General features: G+C 44.2%; 1 protein-coding gene across 1 annotated transcript in view; it reads right to left on the bottom strand.

Annotated features, from left to right (window-relative positions):
* The window catches only part of GLP1R (glucagon like peptide 1 receptor), a 274,569-nt gene extending 251,277 nt beyond the window's left edge, over nt 1-23,292 (bottom strand). The window contains exon 1 of the mRNA XM_069768307.1: nt 23,029-23,292. Coding sequence (XP_069624408.1) covers nt 23,029-23,259 — 231 coding nt within the window. The 5' untranslated portion in view covers nt 23,260-23,292. The remainder of the gene's footprint in view (nt 1-23,028) is intronic.
* Between the last annotated feature and the right edge of the window lie 2,494 nt (nt 23,293-25,786).

Raw genomic sequence — 25,786 nt, 5'->3', positions numbered from 1 at the left:
AGGAGCAGTATTATAGTAGTTATATTCTTGTACAGAGGAGCAGTATTATAGTAGTTATATTCTTGTACATAGGAGCAGTATTATAGTAGTTATATTCTTGTACATAGGAGCAGTATTATAGTAGTTATATTTTTGTACATAGGAGCAGTATTATAGTAGTTATATTCTTGTACATAGGAGCAGTATTATAGTAGTTATATTCTTGTACAGAGGAGCAGTATTATAGTAGTTATATTCTTGTACATAGGAGCAGTATTATAGTAGTTATATTCTTGTACAGAGGAGCAGTATTATAGTAGTTATATTCTTGTACATAGGAGCAGTATTATAGTAGTTATATTCTTGTACATAGGAGCAGTATTATAGTAGTTATATTTTTGTACATAGGAGCAGTATTATAGTAGTTATATTCTTGTACATAGGAGGCAGTATTATAGTAGTTATATTCTTGTACAGAGGAGCAGTATTATAGTAGTTATATTCTTGTACATAGGAGCAGTATTATAGTAGTTATATTCTTGTACAGAGGAGCAGTATTATAGTAGTTATATTCTTGTACATAGGAGCAGTATTATAGTAGTTATATTCTTGTACATAGGAGCAGTATTATAGTAGTTATATTTTTGTACATAGGAGCAGTATTATAGTAGTTATATTCTTGTACATAGGAGGCAGTATTATAGTAGTTATATTCTTGTACAGAGGAGCAGTATTATAGTAGTTATATTCTTGTACATAGGAGCAGTATTATAGTAGTTATATTCTTGTACAGAGGAGCAGTATTATAGTAGTTATATTCTTGTACATAGGAGCAGTATTATAGTAGTTATATTCTTGTACATAGGAGCAGTATTATAGTAGTTATATTTTTGTACATAGGAGCAGTATTATAGTAGTTATATTCTTGTACATAGAGGCAGTATTATAGTAGTTATATTCTTGTACATAGGAGCAGTATTATAGTAGTTATATTCTTGTACATAGGAGTAGTATTATAGTAGTTATATTCTTGTACATAGGAGCAGTATTATAGTAGTTATATTCTTGTACATAGGAGCAGTATTATAGTAGTTATATTCTTGTACATAGGGGCAGTATTATAGTATTTATATTCTTGTACATAGGGGCAGCGTCGGACTGGAGCACCTTGGGCCCACCAGAGAAAATCATTCTTGGGGCCCACTATGTAGCTACATAGAAATAGATACAAGACCACCAATTGTGCGGTAAAAAGCGCTAATATCAGGGTATAATATAAGGTAGTTCACGTCTTAATAATGTAGCAAGGGTTGGGGTAGCCCCCTCACAGAATATAATGTAGCCCCCTCATAAAATATAATGCGGTCCCCTCTCATTGAATATAATGCAGCACCCCACAAAATATAATGCAACCCCTTCAGGTATGACAGTCCCCACCATAGAATATAATGTAGCACCCCCATAGGGTATAATGCAGCCCACCTCATATAGTATAGTGCAACCCACCACAGAATATAATGTAGTCCCCTGAGAGAATGCAGTTCCACCACAGAATATAATGCAGCCCCCCCATAGAGTATACTGTAGCCTCCTCATATAGTATGATGTAGCCCCCCATAATATAATGTAGTACCCTGAGTATAATGCAGTCACCCCACAGAATAGAATGTAGCCCCCAAGGGCATTATTTAGAGTTTCTGCTGCTCTAGGCACTTTTAGTGCTGCCTCCCCCTTTGGTGAGTATCGGCATAGACTTTGGCAAGAATCGCTGATGTGAAAGTCGCCTTTTGCAGTAGATCGGGCAGTTTTTCTGCATCTGCCGCGTAACGGATCACTTACAGCAATACTGCGTTCAGCCTCATTCATTCTCTATGGGATTTGCGGCACTTGCCGTGATCTGGCAAATGTGGTACCATACCTCCCAACTGTTGAAGAAGGGAAGGAGGTATAAAGTTTCGGGCGCGCTTAGTGCGCCGCGGCAAATTTTGGGCCACGCCTCTTACCACACCCATTTCACAACTAGTCACACCCATATCCATGTCCCAACCACACCCATTTAGCACTGCTGATCACACTGTTTTATATACAATAATTATTAACAAAAAAAAATATGGCCACACATAATGCTCAATACTGTATAATGGCCACACACATGATGCTCCATACTGTATAATGGCCACACAGTGCTCCATACTGTATAATGGCCACACATAGCGCTCCATACTGTATAACGGCCACACACAGTTCTCCATATTGTATAATGATCCCACATGATGCTCAATACTGTATAATGGCCACAAATGATGCTCCATACTGTATAATGGCCACAAATGACGCTCCATACTGTATAATGGCCACACATGATGCTCCATACTGTATAATGGCCACAGATGATGCTCCATACTGTATAATGGCCACAAATGATGCTCCATACTGTATAATGGCCACACATGATGCTCCATACTGTATAATGATCCCACATGATGCTCAATACTGTATAATGGCCACAAATGATGCTCCATACTGTATAACGGCCACACATGATGCTCCATACTGTATAACGGCCACACATGATGCTCCATACTGTATAACGGCCACACATGATGCTCCATACTGTATAACGGCCACACATGATGCTCCATACTGTAAAACGGCCACACATGATGCTCCATACTGTAAAACGGCCACACATGATGCTCCATACTGTATAATGTCCATTGGCCACACATGATGCTCAATACTGTACAATGGCCCCACATGATGCTCAACACTGTATAATGGCCACACATGATGCTCAATACTGTATAATGGCCACAGATGATGCTCAATACTGTATAATGATCCCACATGATGCTCAATGCTGTATAATGACCCCCCCCCCTCCTGTATGCATGGCTCATATTCCCCCTCCTGTATGCATGGCTCATATTCCCCCCCCCTGAATGCATGACTCATATTCCCCCCCCCCCCTGAATGCATGGCTCATATTCCCCCCTCTATGCTTGGCTCATATTCCCCCCCTGAATGCATGGCTCGTATTCCCCCCCGAATGCATGGATCTTATCCCCCCCGTATGCATGGCTTATCTCTCAACCCCCCCCGCTCCCATCTTGCATGGCGCGCCGGCTTATGTCCTCCTTCAGAACCCCCATGTGTGTGACAGCACCCCCTCCTTCCCCACAGACCCCCCCATGTGTGTGACAGCACCCCCTCCTTCCCCACAGACCCCCCCATGTGTGTGACACCACCCCCTCCTTCCCCACAGACCCCCCATGTGTGTGACAGCATCCCCTCCCTCCCCACAGACCCCCACGTGACAGCACCCCCTCCCTCCCCACAGACCCCCACATGACACCCCCTCCTTCCCCACAGACCCCCACGTGACAGCACCACCTCCATCCCCAGACCCCCACGTGACAGCACCCCCTCCTTCCCCACAGACCCCCACGTGACAGCACCCCCTTCTTCCCCACAGACCCCCACCTGACAGCACCCCCTCCTTCCCCACAGACCCCCACATGACAGCACCCCCTCCTTCCCCAAAGACCCCCACGTGACAGCACCCCCTCCTTCCCCAAAGACCCCCACGTGACAGCACCCCCTCCTTCCCCACAGACCCCCATGTGACAGTACCCCCTCCTTCCCCACATTCAAAAGTCACCCTGCTCTCTGTACAGCCCCCATGTAGGAACGTCCGCTTATCTGTGCCCCCACAACCCTCAGATCAGCCCCATGGAGTACTCCTGTCATGTACAGAGCCCCCACCATTGCGCTGCTCCTCAGCCTCTCTCCACAGCACAGGAGATCTCCTGCTATCAGCGCCGCACTGGAGGACGCCCCGCCCCGTCCCTCATACTCACCTGACCTGACCCGTCCCTCAGACTCACCTGTCCTGTCCCACACACCGCGCGGCCGCGTAGACATGGCTCCAGGCTCTGTCCCGACTTCCGGCGCAGCACCTTCTTCCTGTTTGAGCGGTCATGTGATACCGCTAATTAAGGTCATGAATATGCGCATATTCATTACCTTAATGAGCGGTACCACGTGACCGCTCAAGCAGGAGGAGCTGAGCTGCAGACGCCGAGACCAACCATCGCTGGAGCAGGGTGAGTATCGTCTTCAAGGAAGGAGGGTGGGAGGGAGGTGGGGGGGGGGCCCTGGAGCAGTGGGGGCCCACACAGCAGGTGTCAGTGCCTGGGCCCACCGGAGAATCCTCCGGTTCTCCGGTGGGCCAGTCCGAGCCTGCATAGGGGCAGTATTATAGTAGTTATATTCTTGTACATAGGGGCAGTATTATAGTAGTTATATTCTTGAACATAGGGGGCAGTATTATAGTAGTTATATTCTTGTACATAGGGGCAGTATTATAGTAGTTATATTCTTGTACATAGGAGCAGTATTATAGTAGTTATATTCTTGTACATAGGGGCAGTATTATAGTAGTTATATTCTTGTACATAGGGGGCAGTATTATAGTAGTTATATTCTTGTACATAGGGGCAGTATTATAGTAGTTATATTCTTGTACATAGGAGCAGTATTATAGTAGTTATATTCTTGTACATAAGGGCAGTATTATAGTAGTTATATTCTTGTACATAGGAGCAGTATTATAGTAGTTATATTCTTGTACATAGGGGGCAGTATTATAGTAGTTATATTCTTGTACATAGGGGCAGTATTATAGTAGTTATATTCTTGTACATAAGGGCAGTATTATAGTAGTTATATTATTGTACATAGGGGCAGTATTATAGTAGTTATATTCTTGTACATAGGGAGCAGTATTATAGCAGTTATATTCTTGTACATAGGGGCAGTATTATAGCAGTTATATTCTTGTACATAGGGGCAGTATTATAGCAGTTATATTCTTGTACATAGGGGCAGTATTATAGCAGTTATATTCTTGTACATGGGGCAGTATTATAGAAGTTATATTCTTGTACATAGGAGCAGTATTATAGTAGTTATATTCTTGTACATATGGGGCAGTATTATAGTAGTTATATTCTTGTACATATGGGGCAGTATTATAGTAGTTATATTCTTGTACATAGGAGCAGTATTATAGTAGTTATATTCTTGTATATAGGGGCAGTATTATAGTAGTTATATTCTTGTACATAGGAGCAGTATTATAGTAGTTATATTCTTGTACATAGGGGCAGTATTATAGTAGTTATATTCTTGTACATAGGAGCAGTATTATAGTAGTTATATTCTTGTACATAGGGGGCAGTATTATAGTAGTTATATTCTTGTACATAGGGGGCAGTATTATATTAGTTATATTCTTGTACATAGGGGCAGTATTATAGTAGTTATATTCTTGTACATAGGAGCAGTATTATAGTAGTTATATTCTTGTACATAGGAGCAGTATTATAGTAGTTATATTTTTGTACATAGGGGCAGTATTATAGTAGTTATATTCTTGTACATAGGAGCAGTATTATAGTAGTTATATTCTTGTACATAGGAGCAGTATTATAGTAGTTATATTCTTGTACATAGGGGGCAGTATTATATTAGTTATATTCTTGTACATAGGGGCAGTATTATAGTAGTTATATTCTTGTACATAGGAGCAGTATTATAGTAGTTATATTCTTGTATATAGGGGCAGTATTATAGTAGTTATATTCTTGTACATAGGGGGCAGTATTATATTAGTTATATTCTTGTACATAGGGGCAGTATTATAGTAGTTATATTCTTGTACATAGGAGCAGTATTATAGTAGTTATATTCCTGTACATAGGAGCAGTATTATAGTAGTTATATTCTTGTACATAGGAGCAGTATTATAGTAGTTATATTCTTGTACATAGGGGCAGTATTATAGTAGTTATATTCTTGTACATAGGGGCAGTATTATAGTAGTTATATTCTTGTACATAGGAGCAGTATTATAGTAGTTATATTCTTGTACATAGGAGCAGTATTATAGTAGTTATATTCTTGTACATAGGGGCAGTATTATAGTAGTTATATTCTTGTACATAGGAGCAGTATTATAGTAGTTATATTCCTGTACATAGGAGCAGTATTATAGTAGTTATATTCTTGTACATAGGGGCAGTATTATAGTAGTTATATTCTTGTACATAGGGGCAGTATTATAGTAGTTATATTCTTGTACATAAGAGCAGTATTATAGTAGTTATATTCTTGTACATAGGAGCAGTATTATAGTAGTTATATTCTTGTACATAGGGGCAGTATTATAGTAGTTATATTCTTGTATATAGGAGCAGTATTATAGTAGTTATATTCTTGTACATAGGAGCAGTATTATAGTAGTTATACTCATGTACACAGTATTATGGTAGTTGTATATACTGTAGCAATTTCTCAAGTTCTGACATCGGTGTAGCTTTTTATTAAAACACACATTTCTTCTAATAAATTTCTTTAATCCTGGAATTTTCAATTCCAATACATTTTGAAGTTTTCTGTTTTTTTATGATCAGACTTTGAGATCATAACTCATCAAAAATTGATATTTATCAAGTTATTCAACCTTCATTTGCTGTATTACCAGAGGCGATGTTCAGAAAAGGAAAGAAACAGAATAATAAGGGAATTCCCATAATGTCAGGGAAGGAGAGAATCTGTCTGAGGGAAAGATTTATTCCTCCAACTGCTTTTTATTCTGAGTCTCTGACCAATATATGAAGATCTTGATCACACGTCTCCCTTCACTCGCAACAACACATACAGGTGCGTCTCATAAAATTAGAATTTCATCAAAAAGTGGATTTATTTCAGTTCTTCAATACAAGTGAATCTCCTATATTCTATAGAGTCATTACACACAGAGTGATCTATTTCACGTGTTTATTTCTGTTAATGTCGATGATTATGGCTTACAGCCAATGAAAACCCAATAGTCATTATCTCAGTAAATTAGAATACTGTATAACACCAGCTTGAAAAATTATTGTAAAATCTGAAATGTTGGCCTACTGAAATGTATGATCAGTAAATGCACTCAATACTTGGTCGCGGCTCCTGTGCATCAATTACTGTATCAATGCGGCGTGGCATAGAGGCGATCAGCCTGTGCACTGCTGAGGGGTTATGGAAGCCCAGGTTGCTTTGATAGGAGCCTTCAGCTCGTCTGCATTGTTGGATCTGGTGTCTCATCTTCCTCTTGACAATACTCCATAGATTCTCTATGTAGTTGGGGTCAGGCGAGTTTGCTGCCAATCAAGCCCAGTGATACTGTTGTTTTTACACCAGGTATTGGTACTTTTGGCCGTGTGGACAGGGGCCAAGTCCTGCTGGAGAATGACATTTCCATCTCCAAAAAGCTTGTCGGCAGAGGGAAGCATGAAGTGCTCTAAAATGTCCTGGTAGACGGCTGCGCTGACTTTGGTCTTGATAAAACACAGTGGACCTACACCAGCAGATGACATGGCCCCCAAACCATCACTGATTGTGGAGACTTCACACCAGACCTCCAGCAGCTTGGATTGTGGCCTCTCCACTCTTCCTCCAGACTCTGGGACCTTGATCTCCAAATGAAATGCACAATTTACTTTCCTCTGAACACAACACCTTGGACCACTGACAACAGTCCAGTTCTGGTTCTCCTTGGCACAGGTAAGACGCTTCTGGCGTTGTCTATTGGTCATGAGTGGCCGGACACAAGGAACGTGATACTTGTAGCCCATGTCCTGGACACGTCTGTGTGTGGTGAAGCAATGACTCCAGCAGCAGTCCGCTCCTTGTGAATCTTCCCCACATTACTGAATGGCCTTTTCTTAACAATCCTTTCCAGGCTGCGGTTATCCCGGTTGCTTGTGCTCCTTTTTCTACCACACTTTTTCCACTTTCCATTAATATTCTTGGATACAGCACTGTGTGATCAGCTGGCTTCTTTACCAATGACCTTTTGTGGCTCCCCCTCCTTGTGGAGTGTGTCAGTGACGCCTTCTGGACATCTGTCAGGTCAGCAGTCTTCCCCATGATTGTGGAGCTACTGAAACAGACTAAGGAACCTTTATAAACGCTTAGGAGCCTTTGCAGGTGTTTTTTGTTAATTATTCTAATTTACTGAGATAATGACTTTTGGGTTTTCATTGGCTGTAAGCCATAATCATCAACATTACCAGAAATAAACACGTGAAATGGATCACTCTGTCTGTGATGACGCTATAGAATGAGTTTCACTTTTTGTATTGAAGAACTGAAATAAATTAACTTTTTGATGATATTCTAATTTTGTGAAAAGCGTCTGTATATACACACGTAAGAGTTAAAAATCAAGCTAAGTTTGATTCACCGTCCTCATGCTGACGATGTTGCAGCCTATCACTGAGCTCAGTTGCCCTTGTCATCTACTTCATCAGGGCTGCGGTGCTGAATGATTAGCTGAAGCAGTGTTATTCATGTACTATATGGTGGCATTATTCAGGCAGAGATGTATATTGTGCTATGTGTTAGACATTATATCATATTATAGGGTCATTATTTGCACAGTTTACATTAATATTTATAAGTCCTCTTTATATCAGTATTATTACATTTAGTGATTACATCACATAAGAGATACCAAGACTGCTGTATATACATCACACAAGAGACACTGAGACTGTTGTATATACATCACACAGGAGACACGATACTGCTGTGTATACATCACATAGGAGACATCGAGACTGCTGTATATACATCACATAGGAGACACAGAGACTGCTGTGTATACATCACATAGGAGACACGGTACTGCCGTGTATACATCACATAGGAGACACAGAAACTGCTGTATATACATCATACAGGAGGCAGAGACTGCAGTATATACACCATATAGGAGACGCCAATACTTTAGTATATTCATCACATAGCAAACATCAAGACTGCAGTATATATATCATAAAGGAGACACTGAGGGGGGCACATCAATGGAAGAAGCCACCCAAGAACAGTGATATGCCCACAGGTATTTTCAGCCTGATTTGCATGTGTCTCCTACACTAGATCTCTCATGATTGACACATCGCATCTCTACAAAAAAAAAGAATTATTTTAGTGGGGGGACAAGTATCTATACAGCTATACCATTACTTCCATAGGTAAAAACATGGCGACTGGTTACCTCTAAGGGGCTGGTTCAGCCATAAGCTAACAGTGATCATAAAACCCAATTCTCTTTGAAGGGTAATGTCTAGAATCATAAATGCAGCTTTGGATGTGACTAGAGAATAAAATAAAGTATTTTGAATCAGTATCTTAGATGCAGTGGCGGACATACAACAGCTGTAACCGATTCTGCCGCACAGGGCCCTAATGTGGCCACTGCCAGCTCCAGGCTATGGAGCCACACAGGGCCCCTATCTTGCTCTTGCACAGGGGTCTTTCCTGTCCATGTTCCTCCTGGATAGAAGTAATTTAGGAGAGATAAAGCTGAGCGGCATCTGAGCACAATGTTCTCCGTAGAAGGAGAAGCTCCTCGATTGTTTCTGGCCAGTTGCCTGAGTAGAAGCGACCTGCACGTGTCCATGATGGGGCCGCGGGTTCTGTGGTAGTCGGTGTACGGCTGTCAGTGACTAAATATGAGCCGCCCGTTGGCCTCCTTCACATCACACCTGAAAAGAGCCGGGCATGGCCAGCCCCATTATCAGCCGATGAGAGACGTTACCAAGAGAGGAGCACCGCTATCTACCATCAGATATGTGGAGGCTGAGAGTAGTAGTCACAGATATGTACAGTGCTGGAGGTCAATTATTATTATTATTATTTATATAGCACCATTAATTCCATGGGGCTGTACATGAGAAAGGGGTTACATACAGGGTTATAGATATCATTTACAGTAATCAAATTTACGATGACAGACTGGTACAGAGGGGAGAGGACCCTGTCCTTGCGGACTTACATTCTATGGGATAATGGGGAAGAGACAGAAGGTCGGGGGTGCGGCAGCTCGGGTGGTTGGAGAGGCGACAGCTCTGGTGGTGGTGAGGTGGCAGCTCGGGTGGTGGTGAGGTGGCAGCTCGGGTGGTGGTGAGGCGGCAGCTCGGGTGGTGGTGAGGCGGCAGCTGGGGTGGTGGTGAGGCGGCAGCTGGGGTGGTGGTGAGGCGACAGCTCTGGTGGTGATGAGGCAGCAGCTCGGATGGTGGTGAGGCGGCAGCTGGGGTGGTGGTGAGGCAGCAGCTTGGGTGGTGGTGAGGCGGCAGCTGGGGTGGTGGTGAGGCAACAGCTCTGGTGGTGGTGAGGTGGCAGCTCGGGTTGTGGTGAGGCAACAGCTCTGGTGGTGGTGAGGCAGCATCTCGGGTGGTGGTGAGGCAACAGCTCTGGTGGTGGTGAGGCGGCATCTCGGGTGGTGGTGAGGCAACAGCTCTGGTGGTGAGGCGGCAGCTTGGGTGGTGATGAGGTAGCAGAATGGTTATTGCCGGCTGTAGGCTTTCTTGAAGAGATGGGTTTTCAAGTTACGTCTGAAGGATCCGAGGGTGGTGGATAATCGGACTTGTTGAGGCACAGAATTCCAGAGGATGGGGGCTATTCGGGAGAAATCTTGGAGGCGGTTGTGTGAGGAGCGAATAAGTGTGGAGGAGAGTAGGAGGTCTTTGGAGGATCGGAGATTACGTGAGGGAAGATATTGGGAGATTAGTTCAGAGATATAGGGAGGGGACAGGTTGTGGATGGCTTTGTAGATCAGTGTTAGTAGTTTGAACTGGATTCGTTGGGGAATTGGGAGCCAGTGGAGGGATTTGCAGAGGGGAGAAGCAGGGGAGTAGCGAGGAGAGAGGTGGATTAGCCGAGCAGCAGAGATGAGGACAGACTGGAGAGGTGCAAGAGAGTTAGCGGGGAGGCCACAGAGGAGGGTGTTGCAGTAATCGAAGCGGGAGATGATGAGGGCGTGCACAAGAGTTTTGGTAGATTGTGGGCTGAGGAAGGGTGACGGATTCTGGCAATATTTCTAAGTTGGAGGTGACAGGAGGTAGCAAGAGTTTGGACGTGCGGTTTGAAGGATAGGGCAGAGTCGAGAGTTACTCCGAGGCAGCGGATTTCAGGTGCGGGAGAGAGCGTGATGCCGTTCACCATAATAGATAGGTCAGGTAGGGGGGATACACGAGATGGGAGAAAGATGAGGAGTTCGGTTTTGTCTACATTGAGTTTAAGGAAGCGAGGGTTGAAGAAGGAGGATATGGCTGATAGACACTCCGGGATTCTGGACAGCAGAGAGGTGACATCTGAGCCAGAGAGGTAGAACTGAGTGTCGTCCGCATACAGGTGGTACTGGAAGCCATGGGACTTTATGAGTTGTTCTAGGCCAAGGGTATAGATGGAAAAAAGTAGGGGCCCTAGGACAGAGCCTTGAGGGACTCCAACCGAGAGGGTGGGATGAGGAGGTAGTGTGGGAGTGGGAAACGCTAAATATGTGGTCGGAAAGGTATGAGGTGATCCAGGACAGGGCAAGGTCTTTGATGCCGAGGGAAGAGAGAATCTGTAGCAGTAGGAGGTGGTCGACTGTGTCGAAGGCAGAGGACAGGTCAAGAAGGAGGAGGATGGAGAACTGTCTGTTAGCTTTGGCTGTGAGTAAGTCATTAGTAATTTTGGTCAGGGCAGTTTCAGTGGAGTGGTGGGGGGGGAAGCCAGATTGGAGGTTGTCAAGGAGAGAGTTAGATGAGAGGTTGGAGGAAAGTTGAGCATGGACGTGCTGCTCAAGGAGTTTGGAAGCAAACGGTAGCAGTGATATGGGGCGGTAGCTGGGCATAGCAGTTGGGGCAAGGTTAGTTTTTTTGAGGATGGGTGTGATGGTGGCACGTTTGAAGGCAGAGGAGAAGGTATCGGAAGATAGCGATAGGTTGAAGAGATGGGTTAGGGCTGGAATGATCATGTTAGTGAGGTTGGGGAGCAGGTGGGAAGGGATGGGGTCAAGTGCACAGGTGTTGAGGTGTGATTTGGAGAGGAGGTAAGTTCTCCATCAGTGATGTTGGAGAGGGAGGTTATTAGGGAAGGGCAGAGGTCTGGTATATGGAGTGGTTGGGGTGGTGGAAAAGTAAAGGTTTGCCTTGCTTGGTCGATCTTGTTTTTGAAGTAGGTGGCAAAGTCCTCGGAGGAGATGAGGGGAGTTGGAGGGGGCAGTGGTGGGCGGAGGAGGGAGGTAAATGTGCTGAATAGTTGCTTTGGGTTGTAGGATAATGAAGATACAAGGTTAGTGAAATAGATCTGTTTAGCAGAAGTGAGGGCTAATTTGAAGGCAAGTGTCAGTACCGTAACTCCATGACGACCTCCACTGACCGGGTACTGGATCTACAGCAATATCCAGCACTAGGGCAATGTGGAGCCTGTCCTCTCAACATTAATGCCCCATCAGTCACTGAACGATGGAACTTTCTTATAGAAACCTTACAACATGCTCAGGATCTCTGCTCGCTGTCGGTGAACAGGAACAATCTTCTTTACACTTAGTTGCTGACATCCTGTCCGGATCTGAAACATCACAGAGCTGAGGGTTTGTTACAATTGTATCGCTTCTAGATAATATTCAGTAAAGCCTTTGCATCCTCTCAAGTGTCTCCTGTCCTGACAGTTTATTGCAGTCATCTGTACTGATACAATGTATCAATTATTACGGAGAGGACTGGATACAATGTAACATATCCTCAGCTTTGAAACGTTTTAGGTTGTGATCGGTTCTCGGCTGTTTGATATAAGCAGAAATCTTCCAATTCAGAGACAGAAATGTTGTATATCGAGTAAATCTTCTCCTCCGCGAGTTCTTGGCAGGAATTTCCATCCGATATTACATTATCCGTGAACCCAGGGCGATAGGAAAAGCAGGAGTTCTGGCTTCTGCTTGTGAACCTCAAGGCTTAGATACATAGATGAGATGCAGAACAATCACATGTGCAATATTCAGCACCGTATATACATATGTGTACATAGAAGACTACTACCGCCAACACAACTGCATTACTCCAAATAAGAAGAACACTACAACCCCCAACCGGGCTCGGCCACAGCACAAGACGAACATTCAACTGCACTACACTTTGGGGTATGTGCACACGCTGCGGATTTTGCTGCGGATCCGCAGCAGTTTCCCATGCATTTACAGTACCATGTAAAGCAATGGGAAATGAAATCCGCAGTGCACATGCTGCAGAAAAAAACGCACGGAAATGCAGCGGTTTACATTCCGCAGCATGTCAATTCTTTCTGCGGATTCCGCTGCGGGTTTGCCCCTGCTCCAATAGAAATCTGCAGGTGAAAACCCGCAGAGGAAACCGCAAAAAAAACCGCGGTAAATCCGCAGTAAAAACCGCAGCGGTTTTTCACTGCGGATTTTGCAAATCCGCTGCGGAAAATTCCGCAATGGAATCTGCAGCATAGGCACTTAGTATTTATACAAAGTGATTTTCTCCATGTTTGTCGCCCACGTCTCCTGATTCTTCATTGAAGATCTTTTTTTTGTCTTTTTTTGTGACTTATTTATTTACATAAATTTGTTACATTTAATGTTTGTGAAGAATCACAAATCATCCTAATTAAAGCTGCCAAAAAGGAAACAGAGAAGCACATTGCTAAGGAGAGTAAAACTAATCCCAAACTGTTCTTCAACTATATCAATAGTAAAAGAATAAAAACTGATAATGTAGGCCCCTTAAAAAATAGTGAGGAAAGAATGGTTGTAGATGACGAGGAAAAAGCTAACATATTAAACACCTTCTTCTCCACGGTATTCACGGTGGAAAATGAAATGCTAGGTGAAATCTAAAGAAACAATGAAAACCCTATATTAAGGGTCACCAATCTAACCCAAGAAGAGGTGCGAAACCGGCTAAATAAGATTAAAATAGATAAATCTCCGGGTCCGGATGGCATACACCCACGAGTACTAAGAGAACTAAGTAATGTAATAGATAGTAACATACATAGTAACATAGTTAGTAAGGCCGAAAAAAGACATTTGTCCATCCAGTTCAGCCTATATTCCATCATAATAAATACCCAGATCTACGTCCTTCTACAGAACCTAATAATTGTATGATACAATATTGTTCTGCTCCAGGAAGACATCCAGGCCTCTCTTGAACCCCTCGACTGAGTTCGCCATCACCACCTCCTCAGGCAAGCAATTCCAGATTCTCACTGCCCTAACAGTAAAGAATCCTCTTCTATGTTGGTGGAAAAACCTTCTCTCCTCCAGACGCAAAGAATGCCCCCTTGTGCCCGTCACCTTCCTTGGTATAAACAGATCCTCAGCGAGATATTTGTATTGTCCCCTTATATACTTATACATGGTTATTAGATCGCCCCTCAGTCGTCTTTTTTCTAGACTAAATAATCCTAATTTCGCTAATCTATCTGGGTATTGTAGTTCTCCCATCCCCTTTATTAATTTTGTTGCCCTCCTTTGTACTCTCTCTAGTTCCATTATATCCTTCCTGAGCACCGGTGCCCAAAACTGGACACAGTACTCCATGTGCGGTCTAACTAGGGATTTGTACAGAGGCAGTATAATGCTCTCATCATGTGTATCCAGACCTCTTTTAATGCACCCCATGATCCTGTTTGCCTTGGCAGCTGCTGCCTGGCACTGGCTGCTCCAGGTAAGTTTATCATTAACTAGGATCCCCAAGTCCTTCTCCCTGTCAGATTTACCCAGTGGTTTCCCGTTCAGTGTGTAATGGTGATATTGATTCCCTCTTCCCATGTGTATAACCTTACATTTATCATTGTTAAACCTCATCTGCCACCTTTCAGCCCAAGTTTCCAACTTATCCAGATCCATCTGTAGCAGAATACTATCTTCTCTTGTATTAACTGCTTTACATAGTTTTGTATCATCTGCAAATATCGATATTTTACTGTGTAAACATTCTACCAGATCATTAATGAATATGTTGAAGAGAACAGGTCCCAATACTGACCCCTGCGGTACCCCACTGGTCACAGCGACCCAGTTAGAGACTATACCATTTATAACCACCCTCTGCTTTCTATCACTAAGCCAGTTACTAACCCATTTACACACATTTTCCCCCAGACCAAGCATTCTCATTTTGTGTATCAACCTCTTGTGCGGCACGGTATCAAACGCTTTGGAAAAATCGAGATATACCACGTCCAATGACTCACCGTGGTCCAGCCTATAGCTTACCTCTTCATAAAAACTGATTAGATTGGTTTGACAGGAGCGATTTCTCATAAACCCATGCTGATATGGAGTTAAACAGTTATTCTCATTAAGATAATCCAGAATAACATCCCTCAGAAACCCTTCAAATATTTTACCAACAATAGAGGTTAGACTTACTGGCCTATAATTTCCAGGTTCACTTTTAGAGCCCTTTTTGAATATTGGCACCACATTTGCTATGCGCCAGTCCTGCGGAACAGACCCTGTCGCTATAGAGTCCCTAAAAATAAGAAATAATGGTTTATCTATTACATTACTTAGTTCTCTTAGTACTCGTGGGTGTATGCCATCCGGACCCGGAGATTTATCTATTTTAATCTTATTTAGCCGGTTTCGCACCTCTTCTTGGGTTAGATTGGTGACCCTTAATATAGGGTTTTCATTGTTTCTTGGGATTTCACCTAGCATTTCATTTTCCACCGTGAATACCGTGGAGAAGAAGGTGTTTAATATGTTAGCTTTTTCCTCGTCATCTACAACCATTCTTTCCTCACTATTTTTTAAGGGGCCTACATTTTCAGTTTTTATTCTTTTACTATTGATATAGTTGAAGAACAGTTTGGGATTAGTTTTACTCTCCTTAGCAATGTGCTTCTCTGTTTCCTTTTTGGCAGCTTTAATTAGTTTTTTAGATAAAGTATTTTTCTCCCTATAGTTTTTTAGAGCTTCAATGGTGCCATCCTGCTTTAGTAGTGCAAATGCTTTCTTTTTACTGTTAATTGCCTGTCTTACTTCTTTGTTTAGCCACATTGGGTTTTTCCTATTTCTAGTCCTTTTATTCCCACAAGGTATAAACCGCTTACACTGCCTATTTAGGATGTTCTTAAACATTTCCCATTTATTATCTGTATTCTCATTTCTGAGGATATTGTCCCAGTCTACCAGATTAAGGGCATCTCTAAGCTGTTCAAACTGTGCCTTCCGAAAGTTCAATGTTTTTGTGACTCCCTGACAAGTCCCCCTAGTGAAAGACAGGTGAAACTGCACAATATTGTGGTCGCTATTTCCTAAATGCCCAACCACCTGCAGATTTGTTATTCTGTCAGGTCTATTAGATAGTATTAGGTCTAAAAGTGCTGCTCCTCTGGTTGGATTCTGCACCAATTGTGAAAGATAATTTTTCTTGGTTATTAGCAGAAACCTGTTGCCTTTATGGGTTTCACAGGTTTCTGTTTCCCAGTTAATATCCGGGTAGTTAAAGTCCCCCATAACCAGGACCTCATTATGGGTTGCAGCTTCATCTATCTGCTTTAGAAGTAGACTTTCCATGCTTTCTGTTATATTTGGGGGTTTGTAACAGACCCCAATGAGAATTTTGTTACCATTTTTCCCTCCATGAATTTCAACCCATATGGACTCGACATCCTCATTCCCTTCGCTAATATCCTCCCTTAAAGTGGACTTTAGACAAGACTTTACATAGAGACAAACCCCTCCTCCTCTCCGATTTTTACGATCCTTTCTAAACAGACTGTAACCCTGTAAGTTAACTGCCCAGTCATAGCTTTCATCTAACCATGTCTCGGTTATTCCCACTATGTCAAAGTTACCTGTAGATATTTCTGCTTCTAGTTCTTCCATCTTGTTTGTCAGGCTTCTGGCGTTTGCGAGCATGCAGTTTAGAGGATTTTGTTTTGTTCCAATCTCCTCACTGTGGATTGTTTTAGAAATGTTCTTACCTCCCTTCTGAGTATGTTTTCCTGGGTCGTCTTTGTTCGAGTCTAATGTTTTTCTTCCCGTCCCCTCTTCTTCTAGTTTAACGCCCTCCTGATGAGTGTAGCGAAACCATTAGATAGAAACCATTAGAGTGTAGATAAACCATTATTTCTTATTTTTAGTGACTCTATAGCGACAGGGTCTGTTCCGCAGGACTGGCGCATAGCAAATGTGGTGCCAATATTCAAAAAGGGCTCTAAAAGTGAACCTGGAAATTATAGGCCAGTAAGTCTAACCTCTATTGTTGGTAAAATATTTGAAGGGTTTCTGAGGGATGTTATTCTGGATTATCTCAATGAGAATAACTGTTTAACTCCATATCAGCATGGGTTTATGAGAAATCGCTCCTGTCAAACCAATCTAATCAGTTTTTATGAAGAGGTAAGCTATAGACTGGACCACGGTGAGTCATTGGACGTGGTATATCTCGATTTTTCCAAAGCGTTTGATACCGTGCCGCACAAGAGGTTGGTACACAAAATGAGAATGCTTGGTCTGGGGGAAAATGTGTGTAAATGGGTTAGTAACTGGCTTAGTGATAGAAAGCAGAGGGTGGTTATAAATGGTATAGTCTCTAACTGGGTCGCTGTGACCAGTGGGGTACCGCAGGGGTCAGTATTGGGACCTGTTCTCTTCAACATATTCATTAATGATCTGGTAGAAGGTTTACACAGTAAAATATCGATATTTGCAGATGATACAAAACTATGTAAAGCAGTTAATACAAGAGAAGATAGTATTCTGCTACAGATGGATCTGGATAAGTTGGAAACTTGGGCTGAAAGGTGGCAGATGAGGTTTAACAATGATAAATGTAAGGTTATACACATGGGAAGAGGGAATCAATATCACCATTACACACTGAACGGGAAACCACTGGGTAAATCTGACAGGGAGAAGGACTTGGGGATCCTAGTTAATGATAAACTTACCTGGAGCAGCCAGTGCCAGGCAGCAGCTGCCAAGGCAAACAGGATCATGGGGTGCATTAAAAGAGGTCTGGATACACATGATGAGAGCATTATACTGCCTCTGTACAAATCCCTAGTTAGACCGCACATGGAGTACTGTGTCCAGTTTTGGGCACCGGTGCTCAGGAAGGATATAATGGAACTAGAGAGAGTACAAAGGAGGGCAACAAAATTAATAAAGGGGATGGGAGAACTACAATACCCAGATAGATTAGCGAAATTAGGATTATTTAGTCTAGAAAAAAGACGACTGAGGGGCGATCTAATAACCATGTATAAGTATATAAGGGGACAATACAAATATCTCGCTGAGGATCTGTTTATACCAAGGAAGGTGACGGGCACAAGGGGGCATTCTTTGCGTCTGGAGGAGAGAAGGTTTTTCCACCAACATAGAAGAGGATTCTTTACTGTTAGGGCAGTGAGAATCTGGAATTGCTTGCCTGAGGAGGTGGTGATGGCGAACTCAGTCGAGGGGTTCAAGAGAGGCCTGGATGTCTTCCTGGAGCAGAACAATATTGTATCATACAATTATTAGGTTCTGTAGAAGGACGTAGATCTGGGTATTTATTATGATGGAATATAGGCTGAACTGGATGGACAAATGTCTTTTTTCGGCCTTACTTACTATGTTACTATGTTACTATGTTACTATGTTACATTGACTCTAGCACACCCCGGCCCCCACAAGTTGCCACCGTGCCTCCTGGGTATAGGTATGAATCAGTAACTTGGAATTAACTGTCCTGCCGGTCTCTGGAGCAAGGCATAAAGGACTGTTGCTCCCTCGGTGTTCCGGCTACCGGGTCCTGCACCTCAGAAGGAGGCAGCCTGTGCAGGGCAGAATTCCTTCTGGTTTTCCTCTCCTTTTTGCTATGACTTCGTTTCTCACCCTCTACAATACAATTTCTTTTGTGTCCTTCCTAAGGATGCTGCCGAACGCCGGGCCGACGGAGCTCCGTGGCCTTCTGTCTAGGCCTCTGACAGGATCCCACCCCTCTCAGGGACCCTCTGTCTGCAGCTGCTAGATGTTCCTCCTTTCCCACTGGCTGCCTGACAGGTGCTGCCTGGGTCAAGCCCAGTCAGCTTCGGACTAACTTCCTATCCAGACCACCAGTTTTACCTAATTGTGAAGAGTGCCCTAATAAATAATAATAATAATAATAATCTTTATTTTTATATAGCGCTTACATATTCCGCAGCGCTTTACAGTTTGCACACATTATCATCGCTGTCCCTGATGGGGCTCACAATCTAAATTCCCTATCAGTATGTCTTTGGAATGTAAATAGGAGCATAGCTCCCCCTGGTGGGCTGGAGTGTGAAGTGTGCTGTGTGGTTTGTGATGCCTGGTAAAGAGATCTCCTTTATTGCCTTCAGACGTAACATCACTCCCCCTGGTGGAAGAACGACATTACTGCAACGACCAGGACCCTGGGGCGCTGCACTAACACAGCGCCCCCAAAAGACAGCGGGAGCCGGCCTGCCCCAGTATTAACACAGCGCCCCCAAAAGAAAGTCCATTTCTGTCTTTACCAGTCTCCATGAATCAGGGCAATGTTTGGTCTGGCGAGGGGGTGCTAGGGTCACGGGCGCCTGATTCATTAGGAGGCGCCAGACACGTCATAATTCAGGCACATATGGCCGGATTTTTCACGTTTTGTTTTTTTTTGAGCTTCCCAATGCATTAAATAGCGGGAAATCTGCAAAAAATTTGCAAAATTAATGAACATGCTGCGTTTTTTACCGCAATGCATTTTTTGTGGAAAAATATGCAAAATGTGCACAAAAAATTGCAGATTGCATTCTATTAATAGGATGCTTAGTGGATGCGTTTTTTATAGCGGAAAAACGTGAAAAAAATGTGAAAAATCCGGAATGTGTGCAAACAGCCTTATTCCAGTCAGAGACACAATCAGAGACTGGAGTAAGATTTCTCGTTATCAGTTAGATGAGCTGAAGCGTCACCCCCTCGCCGTGCTCCAGGTCCATGGTATGCCAAACATTTTGATCTTCCAAAAGGTCTTTATGGTGTAATCGCTTTGATGAATCGGGGCCATAATACAAAAGTAACTTCGCCAATGTAGACACCAGAAGTATAAGGAACACAAAGCAATGATATCATATCAGCCGCCTTCAGTCACCACTAGGGGGAGCTCAAATCATTTATACAGCTCCGTGCGAATACATGTGCAGTGAGCCCCCCCTAGTGGCAGCTTCCAACAGATTCATGTACAAGATTTATTGATCACTCGGGAGTCCCAGAGAGCACAACAAAAATAGCAGACATCTAAGGTTCCCCACCGATACACTGGGATCTCCGAATGTCATTGTCAATATACTGTACGCAGAGTGTCAGTGTCATTATCCTGTACCCCCAGTCTCAGTGTCATTATCCTGTACCCCCAGTGTCAGCGTCATTATCCTGTACCCCGAGTGTCAGCGTCATTATCCTGTACCCGAGTGTCAGTGTCATTATCCTGTACCCCCCAGTGTCAGTGTCATTATCCTGTACCCCCAGTGTCAGTGTCATTATCCTGTACCCCGAGTGTCAGTGTCATTATCCTCTACCCCGAGTGTCAGTGTCATTATCCTGTACCCCCAGTGTCAGTGTCATTATCCTGTACCCCCAGTGTCAGTGTCATTATCCTCTACCCCGAGTGTCAGTGTCATTATCCTGTACCCCCAGTGTCAGTATCATTATCCTGTACCCCGAGTGTCAGTGTCATTATCCTGTACCCCCAGTGTCAGTGTCATTATCCTGTACCCCGAGTGTCAGTGTCATTATCCTGTACCCCGAGTGTCAGTGTCATTATCCTGTACCCCCAGTGTCAGTGTCATTATCCTGTACCCCCAGTGTCAGTGTCATTATCCTGTACCCCCAGTGTCAGTGTCATTATCCTGTACCCCCAGTGTCAGTGTCATTATCCTGTACCCCCAGTGTCAGTGTCATTATCCTGTACCCCGAGTGTCAGTGTCATTATCCTGTACCCCGAGTGTCAGTGTCATTATCCTGTACCCCGAGTGTCAGCGTCATTATCCTGTACCCCCAGTGTCAGTGTCATTATCCTGTACCCCGAGTGTCAGTGTCATTATCCTGTACCCCCAGTGTCAGCGTCATTATCCTGTACCCCGAGTGTCAGCGTCATTATCCTGTACCCCCAGTGTCAGTGTCATTATCCTGTACCCCGAGTGTCAGTGTCATTATCCTGTACCCCGAGTGTCAGTGTCATTATCCTGTACCCCCAGTGTCAGTGTCATTATCCTGTACCCCCAGTGTCAGTGTCATTATCCTGTACCCCCAGTGTCAGTGTCATTATCCTGTACCCCCAGTGTCAGTGTCATTATCCTGTACCCCCAGTGTCAGTGTCATTATCCTGTACCCCCAGTGTCAGTGTCATTATCCTGTACCCCCAGTGTCAGTGTCATTATCCTGTACCCCGAGTGTCAGTGTCATTATCCTGTACCCCGAGTGTCAGTGTCATTATCCTGTACCCCGAGTGTCAGTGTCATTATCCTGTACCCCGAGTGTCAGTGTCATTATCCTGTACCCCCAGTGTCAGTGTCATTATCCTGTACCCCCAGTGTCAGGGTCATTATCCTGTACCCCCAGTGTCAGTGTCATTATCCTGTACCCCGAGTGTCAGTGCCATTATCCTGTACCCCGAGTGTCAGTGTCATTATCCTGTACCCCCAGTGTCAGTGTCATTATCCTGTACCCCCAGTGTCAGTGTCATTATCCTGTACCCCCAGTGTCAGTGTCATTATCCTGTACCCCCAGTGTCAGTGTCATTATCCTGTACCCCGAGTGTCAGTGTCATTATCCTGTACCCCCAGTGTCAGTGTCATTATCCTGTACCCCCAGTGTCAGTGTCATTATCCTGTACCCCCAGTGTCAGTGTCATTACCCTGTACCCCCAGTGTCAGTGTCATTATCCTGTTCCCCGAGTGTCAGTGTCATTATCCTGTACCCCCAGTGTCAGTGTCATTATCCTGTACCCCCAGTGTCAGTGTCATTATCCTGTACCCCCAGTGTCAGTGTCATTATCCTGTACCCCCAGTGTCAGTGTCATTATCCTGTACCCCCAGTGTCAGTGTCATTATCCTGTACCCCGAGTGTCAGTGTCATTATCCTGTACCCCCAGTGTCAGTGTCATTATCCTGTACCCCCAGTGTCAGTGTCATTATTCTGTACCCCCAGTGTCAGTGTCATTATCCTGTACCCCCAGTGTCAGTGTCATTATCCTGTACCCCCAGTGTCAGTGTCATTATTCTGTACCCCCAGTGTCAGTGTCATTATCCTGTACCCCGAGTGTCAGTGTCATTATCCTGTACCCCCAGTGTCAGTGTCATTATCCTGTACCCCCAGTGTCAGTGTCATTATCCTGTACCCCGAGTGTCAGTGTCATTATCCTGTACCCCCAGTGTCAGTGTCATTATCCTGTACCCCGAGTGTCAGTGTCATTATCCTGTACCCCCCAGTGTCAGTGTCATTATCCTGTACCCCGAGTGTCAGTGTCATTATCCTGTACCCCCAGTGTCAGTGTCATTATCCTGTACCCCCCAGTGTCAGCGTCATTATCCTGTACCCCCAGTGTCAGTGTCATTATCCTGTACCCCCAGTGTCAGTGTTATTATCCTGTACCCCCAGTGTCAGCGTCATTATCCTGTACCACGAGTGTCAGTGTCATTATCCTGTACCCCCAGTGTCAGTGTCATTATCCTGTACCCCCAGTGTCAGTGTACCCCGGTATCTTTGCTCTCTGGGTCGGCAGTGTCATTTTGTTTGACTTTGTCTCTTGTTTGCTTCCCGTTATTGTCAGATACTTTGGGGAGACCCGGTTGCGTTGCTGCCCAGATATCGGGGTCCCCCGTGTTGCATGGCAGATATACACATGTATATACAGTGATTGATGTCGGAGTTTCTTGTGTCCGGTAAAGTTGTGGATACCGTCGAGTCGCTGTCTATTATTAACCCCTTCCTCGCTGATGATGATGGATCTGGCAGACGGCACACAGTGGGATCCTGCGAAATGATCCCGATCCCATCTCCAGGTACAAGGTGAGCCAAGGGCAGTGCTGGGCGGTGAAGGGTTAACTACGACCGTGTCCCCTCCACGCACGGATAATAATCCCCCAGGATACGATTGTCTGCAGCGCTGCCATGAATGGAGGGTTAACCCTTTCAGTGCCTCTTACCTGCTTCCTGGATCCTGAATTCACCATCTCCAGAAGTAGCAAGAAAGTGACGATGGATCTGGGGAGGATCATCTGTGGTGCCCCCGAGTCCAGGGAGGAGAATCCGGGAAGTGACAGCTGCAGAGGACCACCTGGAGGGAAATGAGGAGCAGGTGAGCGAGAGGTGGGCACTGAGCGCAGGAGGCAAGAGGTGCAGCAGCTGCGGCGAGGAGGAGGGCGAGAGGCAGACATGATACCAGCGAGGCAAGAGGTGCGAAGCCAATCACTGACAGCAGCAGGGAGGGAAACGGCAGAGCGTCAGACAGCACAACTCAGACAGATGTGCCAGAGCGTCACACAACGGAGAAGATGTCACCTGCAGTCCCATGTAACACCACCGATGACACAGGGATAACTCTCTGAGTACAGATAATGTAGTAGATGTCACCTGCAGTCCTATGTAACACCACCGATGACACAGGGATAACTCTCTGAGTACAGATAATGTAGAAGATGTCACCTGCAGTCCCATGTAACACCACCGATGACACAGGGATAACTCTCTGAGTACAGATAATGTAGTAGATGTCACCTACAGTCCCATGTAACACCACCGATGACACAGGGATAACTCTCTGAGTACAGATAATGTAGTAGATGTCCCCTGCAGTCCTATGTAACACCACAGATAACACAGTGATAACTCTCTGAGTACAGATAATGTAGTAGATGTCCCCTGCAGTCCTATGTAACACCACATATAACACAGTGATAACTCTCTGAGTACAGATAATGTAGTAGATGTCCCCTGCAGTCCTATGTAACACCACATATAACACAGTGATAACTCTCTGAGTACAGATAATGTAGTAGATGTCCCCTGCAGTCCTATGTAACACCACAGATAACACAGTGATAACTCTGAGTACAGATAATGTAGTAGATGTCACCTGCAGTCCTATGTAACACCACCGATGACACAGGGATAACTCTCTGAGTACAGATAATGTAGTAGATGTCCCCTGCAGTCCTATGTAACACCACAGATAACACAGTGATAACTCTCTGAGTACAGATAATGTAGTAGATGTCCCCTGCAGTCCTATGTAACACCACATATAACACAGTGACAACTCTCTGAGTACAGATAATGTAGTAGATGTCCCCTGCAGTCCTATGTAACACCACAGATAACACAGTGATAACTCTGAGTACAGATAATGTAGTAGATGTCACCTGCAGTCCTATGTAACACCACCGATGACACAGGGATAACTCTCTGAGTACAGATAATGTAGTAGATGTCCCCTGCAGTCCTATGTAACACCACAGATAACACAGTGATAACTCTCTGAGTACAGATAATGTAGTAGATGTCACCTGCAGTCCTATGTAACACCACAGATAACACAGTGATAACTCTCTGAGCACAGATAATGTAGTAGATGTCACCTGCAGTCCTATGTAACACCACAGATAACAGTGACATCTCTCTTAGTACAGATAATGTAGATGTCACCTGCAGTCCTATGTAACACCACAGATAACAGTGATATCTCTCTTAGTACAGATAATGTAGTGATATCACCTGCAGTCCTATGTAACACCACAGATAACACAGTGATAACTCTCTGAGTACAGATAATGTAGTAGATGTCACCTGCAGTCCTATGTAACACCACAGATAACAGTGATAACTCTCTGAGTACAGATAATGTAGTAGATGTCACCTGCAGTCCTATGTAACACCACAGATAAGTGATAACTCTGAGTTCAGATAATGTAGTAGATTTCACCTGCAGTCCTATGTAACACCACAGATAACACAGTGATACCTGAGTACAGATAATGTAGTAGATGTCACCTGCAGTCCTATGTAACACCACAGACAACACAGTGATAGCTCTGAGTACAGATAATGTAGTAGATGTCACCTGCAGTCCTATGTAACACCACAGATAAGTGATAACTCTGAGTTCAGATAATGTAGTAGATTTCACCTGCAGTCCTATGTAACACCACAGATAACACAGTGATACCTGAGTACAGATAATGTAGTAGATGTCACCTGCAGTCCTATGTAACACCACAGACAACACAGTGATAGCTCCGAGTACAGATAATGTAGTAGATGTCACCTGCAGTCCTATGTAACACCACAGACAACACAGTGATAGCTCTGAGTACAGATAATGTAGTAGATGTCACCTGCAGTCCTATGTAACCCCACAGATAACACAGTGATAACTCTCTGAGCACAGATAATGTAGTAGATGTCACCTGCAGTCCTATGTAACACCACAGATAACAGTGATAACTCTCTGAGTACAGATAATGTAGTAGATGTCACCTGCAGTCCTATGTAACACTGTAATGTTGGATTACACATGTCCTAATCTGGATAATCCTTTTCCACTAGTGTTATGGGATGTGTCCTCTGGCTGAGAGCTCTGCTGCTTTAGGTAGAGCCTGGCCAGGACCTTCTTCCTTGCTGTGATGATGTCATTATGTCTGTACAGTTTGATGCTTCTCTCTTTTTTTATATTATTGGATCTGATGAAATGTTGGGATGATAATGAGAGGGGGCACTACAGGAGGGGAGTCCCGGACTCTGCAGATGTGATGTGTCCTCTGGGCTAAGGAGGAGACTGAGGGGCAGCATATTGTTTTGTAGGAGGAGCAGGAAGTCTGGGAGGTGCAGCTTCAGCCAATACCTGCAGAGCTTTTATGTCAGAGAGGGGGTGTGGCTTTGGTAACATCCGCCCAGTGGGCTGTAGAG

Source organism: Ranitomeya imitator, chromosome 5 (genome assembly GCF_032444005.1).
Source record: "Ranitomeya imitator isolate aRanImi1 chromosome 5, aRanImi1.pri, whole genome shotgun sequence".
In the NCBI taxonomy this organism is placed as follows: Eukaryota; Metazoa; Chordata; class Amphibia; order Anura; family Dendrobatidae; genus Ranitomeya; species Ranitomeya imitator.
The sequence above is the reverse complement of the archived record's forward strand: the minus strand, read 5'-3'. Positions and strand labels throughout refer to the sequence as shown.